Here is a 17,099-nt window from a genome sequence, read left to right as displayed (position 1 = left end):
CAGTAATAAGCAACCATATAGCCCCTGTGTGATAAGAAGCAGTGACTGGACAACTTCAACCCACTCATCAAAGAGCTAATATCTAGTCGGGCTTCCCGCTCAGATAACCCCAAGGAGATAAACGGAGAAGACACTGAGCTGTCCTCGTTATCTTTCCATAAGCAACACCTGAATCCCGTACGAGAAGCCGTTGAACCAACTTCAAACAGTACTTCCTATGAATGGGTTCTGGGGTTTAATTGAGCCCCCCCCCCCCTCCTTTCGTAATTACAAACGATTAACGGGATTTAAGCACTTTCGTGATTAGGCCGACAAATGAAGGCCCTGCAACCGAAGTCTGGAAGGGATTGAGTCATCTATCACCGCCCTGTCCAGCACCATCGTGTGACTACACAGTGAACTTTCCCTCTTTTTCACTTAACAATCACTTAAGTCCGATCTTGCTGAACGCTGGATTTAATATTCTGTTGTTAAAGGTAAATGCTACTTGTGAATTCGTGCATGAAATACTGTAGGCTTTAAAGAAGTACAAGGCGTACGCACATAGCGTATCGTTCAACGGTGAAAGTGCGGTTTACCATAATGACAGCCCGTTGCCATCACCACGCTATATTCACGTCTATCATATTCAGAGCGGCACATTCCTTTCCAGATGAACAAACGATGCATAGGGTGATTCTACTCGTGATCACAATAATACCTTGTTTTATTAAATAATTATAACGCGGTCTCGCCACACATTGGGTTTAATATGGAATGGGAGGGCTGTGACTTGGATAAGCCACATGCCGCGCGCAAGCAATACAAAGATTTGATAACATAATAACACACTCAAGCGGACGACAGCGTGAATGTTTAAAAACATTGAACAAATGCGGTTTGACACGTGATAGTGCAGCCTACCTGGTAGAAATTGTGCAGGACTGAAGAAGACTGGGTAGGACAATCTGATTCTTTCATTCACTGGTATCCGCACTGTCCCAGTGTGGCCCGGATCAGTCGGTGACGATTCAAATTCTGTGTGATCTTCTTTGAGGCGCCGATCTTTTTCGGCCACGAACCGTGCACTCGTCCACGGACAGAGAACGACCATGGTGGGCTTAAGCTCGTTTGGCGGACGCTGAAGGCCCATCGTGTACTTTACAGATCTGAGAATTGTGCAGCTTTCAGCACTTGGAACCCTATTTGGCAGGAAGTTGTCGCTTCTTTTTCGCATCTCTGCATGATGGGGAGCAATATTTGCCAAGTCCTACACTGAGACACACATGTAAACTGTTGCTTTCATGTAGCTTACTGTATACTGGAATAACGCTCAAGAAAATTAATGAGGTAGGCTAAATGTACATAGGCCCACAATTATTTATTTAATGGATAGAGAGAAAGAGAAGAAACGCAATAGCCTATTTAACAAACACTCAAACATCATTATGGCGTTAACTTATCTGCGTCGCATTGGAACCACTATAACAACTAACGCACACATAAAACGCCGCCGGTATTATGATGTTTTCAAAACAGATGTCTACCCAAATAAACATACGACGGGCAGAGATTGAGTTTACTCCCCTTTCAGAGTCCCTTATCAGTCTGTTAAACACTAGCGCCACCTAGTGATCATTCATGCAGTGCGTTTCGATTCGAACATTTTCAAAAGCTAAAGCGTTTCTTTCAATGCAATCCTTGGCGCCACGTTAACATGGTTGCATATTTTTCTTTTTGACATGTACAGGCTGTCTGCAGAGAGTGGGTGCATGGCCGCGGGTCGGGACGTATTCTGAACCAGGGGGACTGGCAAGGGGGCGACGACTTAATAGACTTGTGGCTGGTAAGAATGTGTGTTAATCAAATACTATATGGAGCCAACCGTCCTAGCTTGAAATGCTTGTACGCTCTCCGTGGTGCTCATTGCAAACTTGATACGAACAACCAACATTCAAATAAAGAAAGTTGTCTTACTGTAAATGTATTTTATTTATTTTGCAAATTGCAATCACTCCATGGGCTCAAAATGTTAAGCGGTGCCCCTGCTTATGGATCATGACCAATCATCATAATCAGTTACGCTTGGGACATGTGTTTCTAGTGGTTGTTAGACTGGGGGTGAGGTACACAGAGGAGGAGAGGAACACTGTCAAGTGGATCCAGGAGAAAGGGTTAAGAAGCCGAACTGTCTTACTTCTCTAATGTTGATCGGCTAAAAGGGAAACAGCCGACACTGGCAGACAGTGTTCTTAGACAAAGTAGAAATCTGCATGACACCTTCAATAAAGATCTATTCTAGACCTCCAACAGGCCTCAGAACTGTTTAGAATTAAAAGCAGACACATACAACACCACTGAGATGTATGGAAAAAGCTAAAATTGAAGCACAAGCTTTTCTGAGAAGAACTATTTCTATCCTGTTTTACAAACTGTCCCACAATCCATGACAGAAAAAAATATATTTCAAGATTCAAGACTCAAAAAGCTTTATTGTCTAATATGTTGCCATGTTAGACATTTTTCTCTTAATTGAAGTCAGACAGTGTGTTATGTTTCAGTAGAATGAGTTTTGTATATGTATTGCGTTGGCATGGAAGGATTTGTTGTATAATAACTTTTTAGTCAGAGGCACCTTAAACCTTCCTGATGGTAATAGCTCAAAGCTTTGGTGGAGGGGTGTGAGGCATCATGGATGAGGAAGTTGGATATTTCTAAACACGGGCTGGTCAGACGCCCTGGAGACAGCGTTGTTGTAACATTCTTCTGAAATGCGCTGTGATGCAAGTTCGTTGACAGGGCTTCCTCGTTTTCTTAATCAGTTCCAAATTCCTCCTCTCGACCCGCGTTTCCTCCGTATCCTTTTCCTCAAGTTGGGTAAAGTGCCTTGCCCAAGGACACCACGTCATTTTCACTTTGGAGAAGATGCTACACCACATACAGCATCTTCTTCTCTCATGTTGATCAGCTTCTTCTGAGAAGAACTATTTATATCCTATTTTACAAAACTGTCCCTTTCATAATATTTGACTATATGGTGATTTGGTGTCGTGTCACTTACTTAACAACTATAACATTTACAGTTAGAGAGAGAGTATTACATTAATCCGTGGCATAGGTTTGTTTTCAAATGGGTGGGACAGTTTTTTTTTATTACTGTGGACGTTAATATAATTTTCTTAACAAAAAGTTTGTGGGAGCGGCAGATTTGTCGTTTTCAAGAAGTGAAATCGTTATCTGCACAATGACACTTTGCCACATAGTAATTTGCACTATATCACAATATTTGTATCTTTTGTACCATTTGTATTTTTGTTGTATTTATATTGTAAATTTTTGGGCTACTTTATATTTTATTTTATATTTTCAATCCCGTTAGTATTAGTTAGACTTGTCCCTTAGTTTAGCATAGTCAGACCACATATTTAAATTTCAAGATAAATATATGTTTAATGTATACACCTTCCTGACAAAGTAAATTCCTTGTCTGTGCAAACTTTCATGGCAAATAAAACCCTTTCTGATTCTGAAATGAAACTCATGACCCTGAAATAAATCCTTTTTATTCAACGATGTTCGGGTGATCATTTTAATGATCAGGGTGAAGGAAACCCCTTTGCTTCCTTCACCCTGATGATATGCAAGTCTTCCTCTTTTACACAGTTACCAACACAAAACATTGACGCACATAACCTTTTCCAGAGAACAATGTGTGTGGGTGTGTGTGTCTGTCTGTGTGCCCTTCAAGTGTGGACATGCAAGCAGGAGACCACTATCTGTGATCATGTGTGTGGGTGAACCACAGAGAGAGAGAGAAATGTTCATGTCAGTATCCTGTGTGGTGTCTGGTCTACAGTCTGTCAGGGGACTCTACCCACAGCATGGGGCCTATAGAAGCCTGGGGCTCAAGTTGTTCTCACAGCCAGCAAAGTGACTCTCTGACATGGATTGTCCTGGAGGACGTTTGTTGAAATGATGTGATTTAATCGATCAACTGTATTCCCTGAAAGTTAAGATCTACTTTATATCACAACTCATCACTAGTCTGCTAACTTCTGCCAAGTCATTCCAAAGTAGGATTTTCGATTGCATACAGAAATAAGCTACCATGGTAACAGCCTCAACTGAAGAAAAAAAAGTTGTACAGGTAACATCCTCCGCGTCGAGAGGAGCCAGCTGAGGTGGCTCGGGCATCTGATTAGGATGCCTCCTGGACGCCTCCCTGGTGAGGTGTTCCGGGCACGTCCCACTGGGAAGAGGCCCGGGGAAGACCCAGGACACGCTGAAGGGACTATGTCTCTCGGCTGGCCTGGGAACGCCTCGGGGTCCCCCAGGAGGAGCTGGCGGAAGTGGCCGGGGGGAGGGAAGTCTGGGCCTCCCTGCTCACAATCCATGGCAGAACAAAAACAGTTTCCCAAGACCTTTTCTGCCATGTTGCCTGCCAGGTTCCTCCTTTAACTCCCCCGCGCTGCCCCCCCTGGCCCTCCATCAGCAGCATGCTGTGAGATCCTGACAGGCCCCCATGTTGCCTGCCAGGTTCCTCCTTTAACTCTGGTGATATTATAAAGGCCCAACAGGTTGATCCATATTTGTATGTCTGCATAGTTTTGTACGAAAGACAAAGACATGCAAAGATTGCGTGACAGAAAAAGATGATCATGTGTGTGGGTGAGCCACACAGAAAGAGAGAGAGAGAGAGAGAGAGAGAGAGAGAGAGAGAGAGAGAGAGAGAGAGAGAGAGAGAGAGAGAGAGAGAGAGAGAGAGAAAATTAAAGAAAATAAACCTGTGACACTGTCCTATAATAACCACCCCTACAATCAGTGTCCAGAATAGTCCAACTGAAGGGTCTGATGGAGAGCCCTCCACCGCATGTCAATGGACCCCAGAGCTTGACCTACCCCAAAATAACACACTCCGGTCCTCGTTTTGCCTTTCTATTTTTAACTGGAGGGAATATTTGTCTATTTTCTCCCCTATTCTTTTTTATTCCTCAGTTCATCAGAAGGGCACATGACAACGACAGAGCAGGAGGGAGGGAGTGAATCCTCAGGGTGGAAAATAGGATAAAGTCGTAGAAAATGCACACTCATGGCTGTTTTTTAATAACAGTGCATGATCCTTTAGCGAGCACTTTGATAACTGACAACAGTCTATTACACTGCAGCAATTTCTACATCATTTTTTTTACTCCTATAGGGATAAGAGTAACTGACAACCTTCATTTCAATGGCCTGGCGTGTGACCAATGAGGTGTGAGGCAGGGTTTCCTCCCGCCTCCTTGGGGGCTGGACCAATCAGAGCTTGGAACAGCCGGGATCGAGACTGACCAATCAGAGTTCGGAACACCCCGGCTTGAGGTTTGGACTGAAATAGAGTGCTGTACACCTCAGACTCTCTCACACACTTACACATGTTCTCTCTCTCACACACTTACACATGCTCTCTCACACACACACACTTTCAAAAGATCATTCCCTCAGATGCACTTTGAACACACACATTTTTTCTGGGGTAGGGGGGGGTTCTACAAGCATTTGTGTTGGTAGTTGTTTTTGTTTCCCAGAAGTGTTGGTAGATTTTTAACTCAGTCCACACAGTTTCCTGATTTTTGTTGTGCACCTGCATTTGCTGTGAGCATCCATCACCATTGCAATGTATCTTCTTCTGCTGTTTGTGCTACTGGGTGAGTACTCATTATCTTTGTGGAGCTTTTGAGTGTGTGTAACTTGTGGTTAGGAGGGTGTGTGACAGAGGGAGGCAGGATTTACAGTCCATGCTCTGTGGTCATTGTTGTTTTCAGCATTATTTAATCTTTTAAATCTATTTGTGTGAATTAAATCCACCCAAAAGTTTCACAACTAAGTTGAATCGTGACAAATAAGTCTGCACTGTGGTTTTTATGCAAAAACAGTTTCACTTAAATGGCTAAACCTCATTTTGTGCGAGTGTCTTAATGTGTTAGAATGAAGCAGATCTGCACAGCCTGAACGGCACAGCCCTGCGCATATCACGATGACACAGAAAAACAAATGTAAACATTATTTTCTAAATGCCTTCAAGAATTTCCCTGACATGCAAAAGCACTTTGGCATATTAAGCAAGGTGGCACCTGTTTCCTGCTCTTGCTTGCACTAAATGAGCTTTATGGATATTAATTAGTACCAGTAAATGAGAACAGTCAGAGGAGTCCTTGAGGATAGTCTCTTTTGTCCAAGACATTACAAGACAAGACTAAAACACTACAACAAACTTCTAAGCTCAGTCTAAACAGTTATGTCAATTCTTATACGATGGTGAAAATACATCAGGGTTTATTCTCAGTTCCAGTTCCTTATCTGTCACAAAGTGATACCTGGACGCTGGAGCCATAACTTCCTCCGCTCGTTATCTCTGTGCTCATCTACGGGGGTCACACACACGTTCCTCTTCTGCTTTGACTGTCTGATGTCATCCCATCCATGTTTTATGTTACTCGAGTCGAGTGTGAAGACATGATCTGAACGGGGGCAACCTTTCTCAGAACACTCAGTTCCCCCCACAGATACGGTCAGTAAACCACAGCCTTGTCTTGAAAACATACGTGATGTTGTTTCCAAAACCTGGCATTGAGAGCTTCAACTGTCACCTGACGCCAGGGTGTACTAGTTCCTGCATTGTTAATTGGTACAATTATGAGCGTTGAGAGACGCGTTATGTCCCGGTCTGTAGCAACGATCAAGTAATAGGATCTATCCATAGAAACAACGCACTGGCAAAGCCAAGAGTATTTGGTGCCAGCATACTCATGGTTGAGTAGAGCTTTTCTAGCCTCCTGTGTTATTGTATCCAGGACGGAACGTGATAGGACTGGTTTTCAGTTGGTGTGTCTGTTGACCGCAGCTGAGTCATGATGAAGGGTGTCTCCTCCTCAGTGCAGTTCCAAGGTGACAGTAACTACAGGTGTGTTAGTATTTAGACATGTGCACTCATATTTTAATGTTGGGGGGGAAACAATAATTAGTATTCAAATCCAGTTGCCAGTTGGTTATTGGGTAAAAAAGAATTGTCAGATGACCTGTATCCCAACAGTGAAAACTGTTGGGATACAGGTCAGATGTATGTTAGATTAGAATCTGTCTGGTGTGTATCACATTTCTCCCGTTTAGATTGTGCCTCTGACTGAACCATGAGTGAACTATTCCCACCTTTTCAATGTTTAAACAAGGATAAAGATGCATACTGGGTTACATATTATGGCAGGGCAACATTCTGCTATATTAATTTACATACCAATGGCTAAAGAAAAAATGTAAACAGATTAAGCACTTCAGATTCGAATGAAGTGACTTAATTAGATACTGGATAACAGATGTAACAAGGTGCTCCACAACAGCGTTTATTCCCCAACCCATTTTTGTTGTTCGTTGTCTCTTTAAGGTTCTGCTTCCTGCACGCTGTTTCATGCCGATCTCAACATGGGCGGGGTCAGAGGCTGGGTTCGGTTCGACTCCGAAGCTCGGACGGCCACCGTTAACGTCGTTGGCGCCGGAACGTGCGGCTCGATAAACGTCACCCTCAGTTCCTTCCCGGTCATGTTCGGCCATTTTGTCCAGCCTTGTCAGGAGCGTCAAGTGGGCCCGAGAGTTTTCACGTTCTCTTCGAGCACCACGTCAAACGCCACCGTTAACGTGTCCCCTCTGTTTGAGCGAGACACCATCCTAGATGACCTTTCGTTGACCCTGGAGACGTGTAACGGCGCCAAAGCCTGCACGGTCATACGGCGAGGAGGACAGACCATCTTGACAAGGCAAGCTAGGTTCTACGGTTCAGTCGCCGGTAACGTTTACATCAGGCAAAACGGGGGTACCAAACGAGTCCCAAATTAGGGTCCTTTCAGACTTGGCCACCATTGGTCAGGTCAACGCAACAAAGACCAACGTTAGTGCATTCGCATACCAGAACCGTGCCACCAGCTGCGACGATCTGCTCGGAAACCTGGACGTCTACGCCTTGAGTACCCTCGGAGAACTGAGTGTCGGAACCCCTCTAGAACCTGTCAAGTCTCGTTTGGACCTCACCTTCTTCGGCTCCGACTTCCTCATCCTCAAAATCGGCTCCGCCTACCGATGCGCTGAGTTTCTGACTGTGGAGAAGAAGGAAGTGCACGTATTAGTGGACATGAGAGGGGTCATAGGTTATTTCAGCTTCCGCCAGGCTTCTCCCTTCGACGTGACGGAGGTGAGAGCGAACCTGTCGGGCCTGCAGAGTCGCGTGGGTCCCTACCACGTGCACCAGTTCCCGCTTCCTCAAACCCAGTCGCCACCGCAGAGCATGTGCTCCAACGACAACGTCGGAGGCCATTGGAACCCGTTTGCGGTGAACACCACGGACCCCGGCTACCCCAAGGTGCCCGGCTCGACCCACGACCGCTACGAGGTCGGCGACCTCAGCTCCAGGCACGGCTCGCTGGAGGGACGCGGCGAGATCGACGCCATCTTTTACGACTTTAACCTGCCCCTGTTTGGACGGAACAGCATCGTGGGGCGCTCGGCGGTCATCCACGAGCCGAGCGGGGCGCGGTTCGTCTGCGGGAGCGTCGGGTACCCCGGCGACGTGGTCGTCGCCACGGCGACGTTCCGGAGCCCCGTGGTGGGCACCGTCCAGCTGACTCAGCTGAGGGGCAACCCTCTCTCCGACGTGACGCTGTTCATGGATCTCGCGTACGGGCGGCCCTCCACCGCCCCCACGGCCAATCACAACTGGCACATCCACACTTACCCAATCAGCACGGCTCGCGACACGGACGAGGGGCGGTGCGAGAGCACGGGGGGACACTGGAACCCGTACGACGTCTCCACGACCGACCCGAGCTACGCCCTCCACTGCGGCCCCACGAGCCCCTTCGCCTGCGAGATGGGCGACTATTCCCGAAAGCACACCACCCTCAACTTGGGCACTCAGCTGGGCACAGTCGGCGGGAAGCTGTTCCTCACCGACACCACTTCCTGGGTGTCCATGTCAGGCTCGTTGGTCATCCACGGCCCCGCCATGGCCGCCAACCGGATCGCGTGTGCCAACGTCACGACCCTCCGTAAACCCGCGGCGAGGACCGGCCCGTGGTTCGGCCTTCCCAAGGCCGCCGGTGGCCAAATCCGGTTCTCCCGGTTGGTTCCTCAGGGGCCCACGGTCGTCAGCGTCTCCCTGTCGGGCCTCGCCGCCAGAGCGGGGGGCTACCACGTCCACAAGCTACCCATAATGCAAAGCATCTCCGCCTTGCCCTGCTCCGACGCCAACGTCATGGGTCACTTCAACCCGTTCTCGGTTGACATCTCTGCCTCGCCCACCCCCGGAACTGGCACAGTGGACCAATACGAGATAGGGGACATCAGTGGGAAGTTTGGCTTGCTGACCGGTCTCAACCAGCTGCAGAGTCTGTACATGGATGGGAATCTGCCGGTGACTGGACCTAACAGCATCGTCGGGAGGTCGCTGGTGATCCACTACGCCAACGGATCCAGGTGAGCGGAGGACTGGAGGGAGGGAGGGAGGGAGGGAGGGAGGGAGGGAGGGAGGGAGGGAGGGAGGGAGGGAGGGAGGGAGGGAGGGAGGGAGGGAGGGAGGGAGGGAGGGAAGGAAGGAAGGAAGGAGGGAGGGAGGGAGATTTGAGGCCAGGGGTGAGAGAGAGGAGAACAACAAAGCGTGTGTGTGGATTAGAGAACAATATATGTGTTTATGTGTGTACAGCCTTTCTGAGAAAAAACAGGTGTTTATGTTGATATTTTGAGGTGTTGATGCTAAAGCAGAAAAACTTGTTGACTTCTGCTTTTAATCAGAGATATCTGGTGAGAAACAGGAAACCCAATTACTGAACAGACATGTTGAACAAATACTACAGTTTAAGGAGTTAATCAACAAACAGTCAACAGATAAAGTCTCTAATAACTGTGTAAAGAAAATCACAAATTCTTATCTCATGCTCATCTTAGCATTAGCATAGGTGTTGTGCATGTCATTGGGATGTCATTCAGGGTGTGTTGTGGTCCACAGGATGCAGTGTGCAGACATCACACCTGACAACGCAACGGGCGGACACTGGGTCCATGCCAAAGCTGACTTTGTCAACACACTGAATGGGACAGTTAAGTTGGTACGAATATATATCGGGGGGAAAAAAACCCTGCTATTGAATATACTTGTATTTACAGTGAATAAAAGAGAAGAGTGCTAAATAAAACATACAGTTCCTCTGTCGTTAGGTGCTAGCGAGCACGCAACACACAATGACAAGACACGTTTAGATCGCGGAGGGTTTGAGTTTGGATGCTTGGCGAGACATGTGACTCAGCACCAAACCAGGAGCCCAGCGCCACACTTTAGCTGCCAGGAAAACGTGGCCGTGCACACAGTGACCGTGAATTCATTACAGGGGTCGGGAGAGGGAGAGGTAGAGGGGAAGAAGGGGAGAGGGGAGGAAGGGGAGGAAGGGGGGGCGGCAGTATTGGACAGGTGTTGTGACATCATGTTGTATTAGTTCATCATATCACACCATACACCTACAACATAGACAGACACAAGCACACACACACTGATACCCTCCCTACTACTCCTCACTATCCCTCCTCCCAACCTAGACACGCATCCCAAAAGAACAGCTGTATCTGGCAGCCCCCACCCCCCGCCCCCCCACATAGCCTTCCTGCTAGACAGACAGAAGCTCAAATGTGTGCTCTTATTAAATATAAGACATTTGTGTTACAGCTGATTTCAGATAGAGCTGCACATCATTTGTAGTTGTTTATCCAGCTGCATGTTCATAGTGATAGTTCGGTTTATAACCTTAAATGAAGATAGTGTTCGAACTGGTCTTGGGTTGGTTGGGTAACTTTTCCTAGAAAGTAGTCTAACTTGTGTTGAAAGGTTGTGTAACCAGTTGCAGATGGTTGAGTAACTTTTCCGAGGAAGTAGTCTAACTTGTATTGGAAGGTTATGTAACTGGTTCTAGACAGTAATCTAACTGGTGTTGGATGGTTGAGTAACCGGTCTTAGATAGTTATCAAACTGGTCCTAGATAGTAATCGAACTGGTCCTAGATAGTAATCAAACTGGTCCCAGAGGAGCAGGGTTAGGGTTAGGGTCAGTTGTCTAACTGTTGATTTTGGTTTCAGTCCCAGCAGACGTTTGATGATGGGAGCTACAGTGATGTGACACTGGAGGTTGACATCCGCTTGTCACGGATAAACAACGTGAGTCTGCATCTGCTGAAGGCACACACACACATCCACACACATTCACACACACATTGAGGGGCTGTAAAGGACACTATCTCTGCTTCTTCCAGGTCTCCACTGCTTTCTGGTCCATCCTAGACCGTCACTGTAGCCCTGAAGGAACCATTTACAACCCCTTCAACATGGAGCCCTCGGTGAGTATCTGTCAGAGAAATGAAGGATGTAATATATGCTTAGCCTTATCTGTATAAGTGAGCCAGCTGGTCAGCCTAGAAAGGTCAGAAACTTTGTAACTTTCCACTGAAGAGACGCACACACACACGCGCACGAGAACCTTAGGAGAAGAATGGGTCCAACAGAATCCAGACCCCAGACAACTTTGTATCACGACCAAACTTTTTCTCCTTGCTGGCAAGAAGTAAACGATTGTACTTTCTTGAAATCCGATGAGTCTGTGCCATTGTTTGATAAATAGGAATATCTAACAGTCTCACCCTGCAGCACAGCGTGGTCCAGATCCTGGGCTGTTGAAGGACCAGGCCAACCCCACACTCCGAGCACACAATGAATAGTCGTTGGGTTTTTGTGTGTGTTTTTTTCGACGTTGCAGTTGATATAAGATAATGTTATTGTTAGATTGTTGTCGGAATTGTTATATGATATGTTTCGGTTGCACTATCTGTCTGGAAAAGACAAGACGTTCCCTGGGCTCTTTTCCCTGGAACACTTTTAAACCTGCGCACTTCGATCCAAGATCATTCGCTGTAGATGCTTGTTGTTTTTGTGAGTTGCTTTTGGTAAAACTGTCTGCTTAAAAAATAAAATGTTGAAATGTTGTATGTAACACATTGTAACAGGCTGTAATTTATGGATTTAAGTCAAAAGGGACCTCACGTTATGTCCACACATGTACAGTAGAGTACAGTAGAGTCATCATGAAGTACTCATCAATGCTGCAAACTTTTGACTCTGATCCTGTGATTGGTATTTACCTCTGTTCACTGACATGGTCATGGGATATAACGGAAATAATCAAAGCCCACTTTCAGGCGAACGGAAGAGAAAGTCAGTTACAGTTTGTTTTTTGTCGTTTTCTCGTTTCTCTTCTCAGAGTTCCAGCTGTTCCCGTGACAACGCCCTGTCCTGTGAGGTGGGAGACCTGACGTCTCGCCAGGGGAAGGTCAGCCTGGTGGAGAGGCAGCTGCACACCGACTCCAGCCTGCAACTGGCCGGAGACCATACAGGTAACACACAGCCAACCGGGTGAAGGGATGAAAGTGCTGAATCACACATCAAAAGCAGCAAAGCTCTGCTGGAAAACCATGGAAACGGCAACGTTTTAAACCGACACAACTGTAGAACACAAGCACCTGAGACCCGCCCAGATACGCAGACACAGCACGATAAGAACAGGAACTGTGATAACAATAGTAGGTCACCAGTAGTTCATCGCAGATTATGATTTATTTATTTTAGGTTTAGATTATTTATTATGTTTTTAGATTGACTGCTCGGAGGAACAGGGCCAAATAATTATAATGTACCTATACTTGTTACAAATTCCAATGAACTTGAAACTTGATATAACTAAGGGTATGAAAGAGTAGCATTATCAATGTGCTTTGAGACAATTAGTGAACTCTAACCGCATTCAACTTTAACGACAAGTACAACCGACACCGATAGATGAAACTACAAAACCTACATCTCAATATCTGATACGCTTTTGAGAAAATGTGTCTGTCGTGTTGCTCGTCACTTGCGTGTTTGTGGCTGTGCGTCTGTCTATTGATTTTCAACGGTTTTATGTGTCTAAGGTTGTGCGTTTCTGTTGTCTTTGTGTCTGTTGCGTGTCTGCGATCATGCATCTGTTTGTTGTGCTCGTAGTGGTCTACAGGTCCCTGGTCCTCTGGAACCCGCCGGAAGTACTGGCATGCGCCAACATTCTCCCAGCATCCCCTTCTGCAGATCAGTTCTTCCCTAACGTGACGTCCTTCAATAGGTGAGACTGACCTCTCGACCTCTGACCTCTCGACCTCTGACCTGACAGGAGCCCAGCCTCGCCTTGTTCTTACACTCAGTCTAGTGGCAGATATGTTAGAGGACATGTTTACATTTACATTTATTCATTTAGCAGATGCTAAATCAATAAATTTTATACTTTCATGTAAACAAAACGGTTATCAATTAAATCAATCAATCAATCTAACAAACATGACAGCTTTGTTCAAATAATGACAAGGAAATAATCTCATCAAATTTCCTCTCAATATCCTGGGAAATAGAACACTCCCAGTTGTTTTTAAAATGTCCCAGATGTCACCACGGTTACCGGTTGTATGTCTCAACTCAAACAATTTATCAAACAATCTACCGTGACACATTCTTACTCTGTCACTCTTTCTCTTTCTTTATCCCCATATCTTGCTCATTTTCTCTTTCCCTTTTTCTCTTTGTCTCCCTCTTCAGTCAGGAACACCCTGTCAAACCGATATACAGTGCCCTCCAAAAGTATTGGAACAGTGAGGCGAATTCCTTTATTTTTGCTGTAGACTGAAAACATTTGGGCTTGACATCAAATAATGAACGTGAGACCAGAGATCAACGTTTCAGCTTTTATTTCCAGGTATTTACATCAGGATCTGATGCACAACTAAGAAAATATCACATTTTGTTTGAATCCACCCATTTGTCATGTGATCAAAAGTATTGGAACAGATATACTTAAAACATATTTAAGTGAATAAGACTTAATATTTAGTTGCAAATCCTTTGCTTTCAATAACTGCAGCAAGTCTGTGACCCATTGACGTCACCAAACTTTTGCATTCTTCCTTTTTGATGCTTTCCCAGGCTTTCACTGCAGCCTCTTTCAGTTGTTGTTTGTTTTGTGGGGTTCCTCCCTTCAGTCTCCTCTTAAGCAGGTAAAATGCATGCTCTATAGGGTTTAAGTCTGGAGATTGACTTGGCCAGTCTAATACCTTCCATTTCTTGCCCCTGATGAACTCCTTTGTTGTTTTGGCAGTGTGTTTTGGGTCGTTATCTTGCTGCATGATGAAGGCTCTGCCAATCAGTTTGGTTGCATCTTTCCTTAAATTGGCAGACAAAATGTTTCTGTAGACTTCCGAGTTCATTTTGCTGCTGCCATCATGTGTTACATCCTCAATGAAGATTAATGAGCCCGTCCCAGAAGAAGCCATGCAAGCCCAAGCCATGACATTACCTCCACCGTGTTTCACAGATGAGCTTGTGTGTTTGGGATCATGAGCAGTTCCTTTCTTTCTCCAAACTTTAGCCTTTCCATCACTTTGGTAAAAGTTAATCTTTGTCTCATCAGTCCATAAAACTTTGTCCCAGAATTTTTGAGGTTCATCTCTGTACTTTTTGGCAAATTCCAGCCTGGCCTTCCTATTCTTCTTGCTAATGAGTGGTTTGCATCTTCTGGTGTAGCCCTTGTACTTTTGTTCATGAAGTCTTCTGCGAACAGTAGATAGTGATACCTTCACTCCTGCCATCTGGAGGTTGTTGCTGATCTCACTAACAGTTGTTTTAGGGTCTTTCTTTACAGCTCTCACAATGTTTCTGTCATCAACTGCTGATGTTTTCCTTGGTCTACCTGTTCGACGTCTGTTACTTAGTACACCAGTAGTTTTCTTCTTCTTCAGGACATTCCAAATGGTTGTACTGGCTATGGCCAATGTTTCTGCAATGGCTCTGATTGATTTTCCATCTTCTCTAAGACTCACAATTGCTTGTTTTTCACCCAAAGACAGCGCTCTGGTTTTCATGTTGTTTTCACCTCTGAATACAGTCTGCATAGACAAAACCTATCTTACCCAATCTGAACCTGAGTGTAGACATTCAGTGGTATTTATTGATTGAATAATGTATGTAATAGGACACACCTGGGCAACAAAACACACCTGTCAGTCACATGTTCCAATACTTTTGCTCACGTGACAAATGGGTGGGTTCGAATAAAAAGGTGATATTTTCTAATTTGTGCATCAGATCCTGATGTAAATACCTGGAAATAAAAGCTGAAACGTTGATCTCTGGTTTCACATTCATCGTTTGATGTCAAGCCCAAATGTTTTCAGTCTACAGCAAAAATAAAGGAATTGGCCTCACAGTTCCAATACTTTTGGAGGGCACTGTATTTCATACCCAGCCTGTTAGTTGACCACCTTGTCCTTATTGCGTGCAGGTATGACTTCCGTAAGAGGGTGTCGGAGGTTCTGGAGGTGAGCATGTCCAGAGTCACCATCCTATCTGGATCACCTCGGACCAGCAGAGACTGCCAACAAGTCAGCTTCATGGTCGCAGGTACGACAACGTTCAATATCTGATACGAACAGCGACCGTATCACAGCAGGAAGACTGGTCCAGGATCGATTCTCTCTGTCAGATGGCAAGATCTAGTATGAGGCAGACGGCTGGGGTCTGATCTGGAATCTGTTTGTGAACGCAGGATTTTGTTTCTCTCACTCTGTGATCTGCTCCGTCGGAATAGACGATGTGACCTGTGTGTGTCCCTATAATGGACTGTTCTGCACATTCAAAAGGTCTTCAGTGAACCAGACCGGTCTCTGGTTCAGTTACCAGAAACCAGCGTTTAGATCATGAACAGGGAGTGGACACACACACAGTATAGGAAGAGACAGTCCTTTATGTCCTTGGAGCGCTCAGACAAAACAGTGTGAAAGACTTCTTTTGTACAGAAACAGAGAAAAACACACTCTCTCTCTCTTTCTCTTTCTCTCACACACACATCAACACGTAGACGGACACACACACACACACACACACACACACACACACACACACACACACACACACACACACACACACACACACACACACTGTAACCGAACCCACTGATCTCAATAACTCATTCAGTCTCCTGGAGGATTTCTGATTGGCTCCCTCTGTGTTCCGCACACAGGTGAGGTGGCAGCAGAGAAGTTACACGCCGTCAAAGACAGCAACAAGATGGGAGTGTACAAACAGACTTCAGCCTGTTCTGGTAAGCAAGCCTGGAAATGTCACTAAAATGCATTTACCACCATCTCACCCCATCTGTTTGCTGTAAAACTATACCAGAACATGTATGTTTTATAGTTAGACACATTTTTACATATATTTACACATTTCAAATGGACTTAATAGAGTAAAGTAAAGAAAACTCTATGTCAAGTAAACGTCATGTGACAGATTGTCAGCTAACACCATCTCTGTTGTCAGGGAGTGGAGTACTGAAACCCTGCAGGTGTGCTGTGGTATGGATGACAGCTGCAACCTTCATCTTACGGTCCCTGACTCAGCTGTAACACACTCCCCTAAACCTCCTCTGTCCTCCGTCACAGAGAACACTCTGACTCACAATGTGTGGCGGGATTTTTACCTCAACTTAACTGAAGTGTCAGTCATAATAATAACAGTGATAATAATTGCCTTTAATCAGACTCAATCATGATTTTATATATGGACAGCAAATCGCCTGTTTATAGATTTGTTTATTTGTGTGTTTTTAGATTAGTTGTTAAAGATGGTTATTGAATTTTGAATATATATGTAAATATATATTCGTGGGATTTGTGGGGGACAGTATGTCTAGTCTATGACATTGCACATTGTTATTTTCTGCCAAATATCTTTCCGTGCTCTGTAAACTCAGTATGTAAATCGGGCAATTTTTACGTAATATTGTATATACATTTTTTTTTTAATTGATTTGGATGAATGCTATGTTCCCATTTCAGCAGTTCATTTTAAAGTCATAATGTGTGTTAAAATATAAGTAAAATATAAACAAAACGGTATGGTCGTATGCTCTTTGATTTGACGTGATGGACAAATCACTGGAATTGTTGCTTCCGATTAATAAAACAGCTGTTATGTTTTGCTCCAGG

The 17,099-nt window shown here is 45.2% G+C and overlaps 1 protein-coding gene across 1 annotated transcript; it reads left to right on the top strand.

The window, feature by feature from the left end:
- The first annotated feature begins 5,385 nt into the window (after positions 1-5,385).
- cusr (Copper-only SOD repeat protein) lies at positions 5,386-17,070 on the top strand. The gene is made up of 10 exons (XM_047043956.1): positions 5,386-5,663; positions 7,397-9,477; positions 10,007-10,106; positions 11,125-11,202; positions 11,298-11,381; positions 12,299-12,431; positions 13,075-13,189; positions 15,395-15,513; positions 16,133-16,213; positions 16,432-17,070. Exons 2-10 carry the CDS (start codon positions 8,138-8,140, stop codon positions 16,515-16,517), a joined length of 2,136 nt encoding a protein of 711 aa, XP_046899912.1. The 5' UTR covers positions 5,386-5,663; positions 7,397-8,137; the 3' UTR covers positions 16,518-17,070.
- The last annotated feature ends 29 nt before the right edge of the window (positions 17,071-17,099 follow it).

This window comes from Hypomesus transpacificus, chromosome 21 (assembly GCF_021917145.1).
Source record: "Hypomesus transpacificus isolate Combined female chromosome 21, fHypTra1, whole genome shotgun sequence".
NCBI lineage: Eukaryota > Metazoa > Chordata > Actinopteri > Osmeriformes > Osmeridae > Hypomesus > Hypomesus transpacificus.
This window is presented reverse-complemented; position numbering and strand designations above follow the sequence as displayed.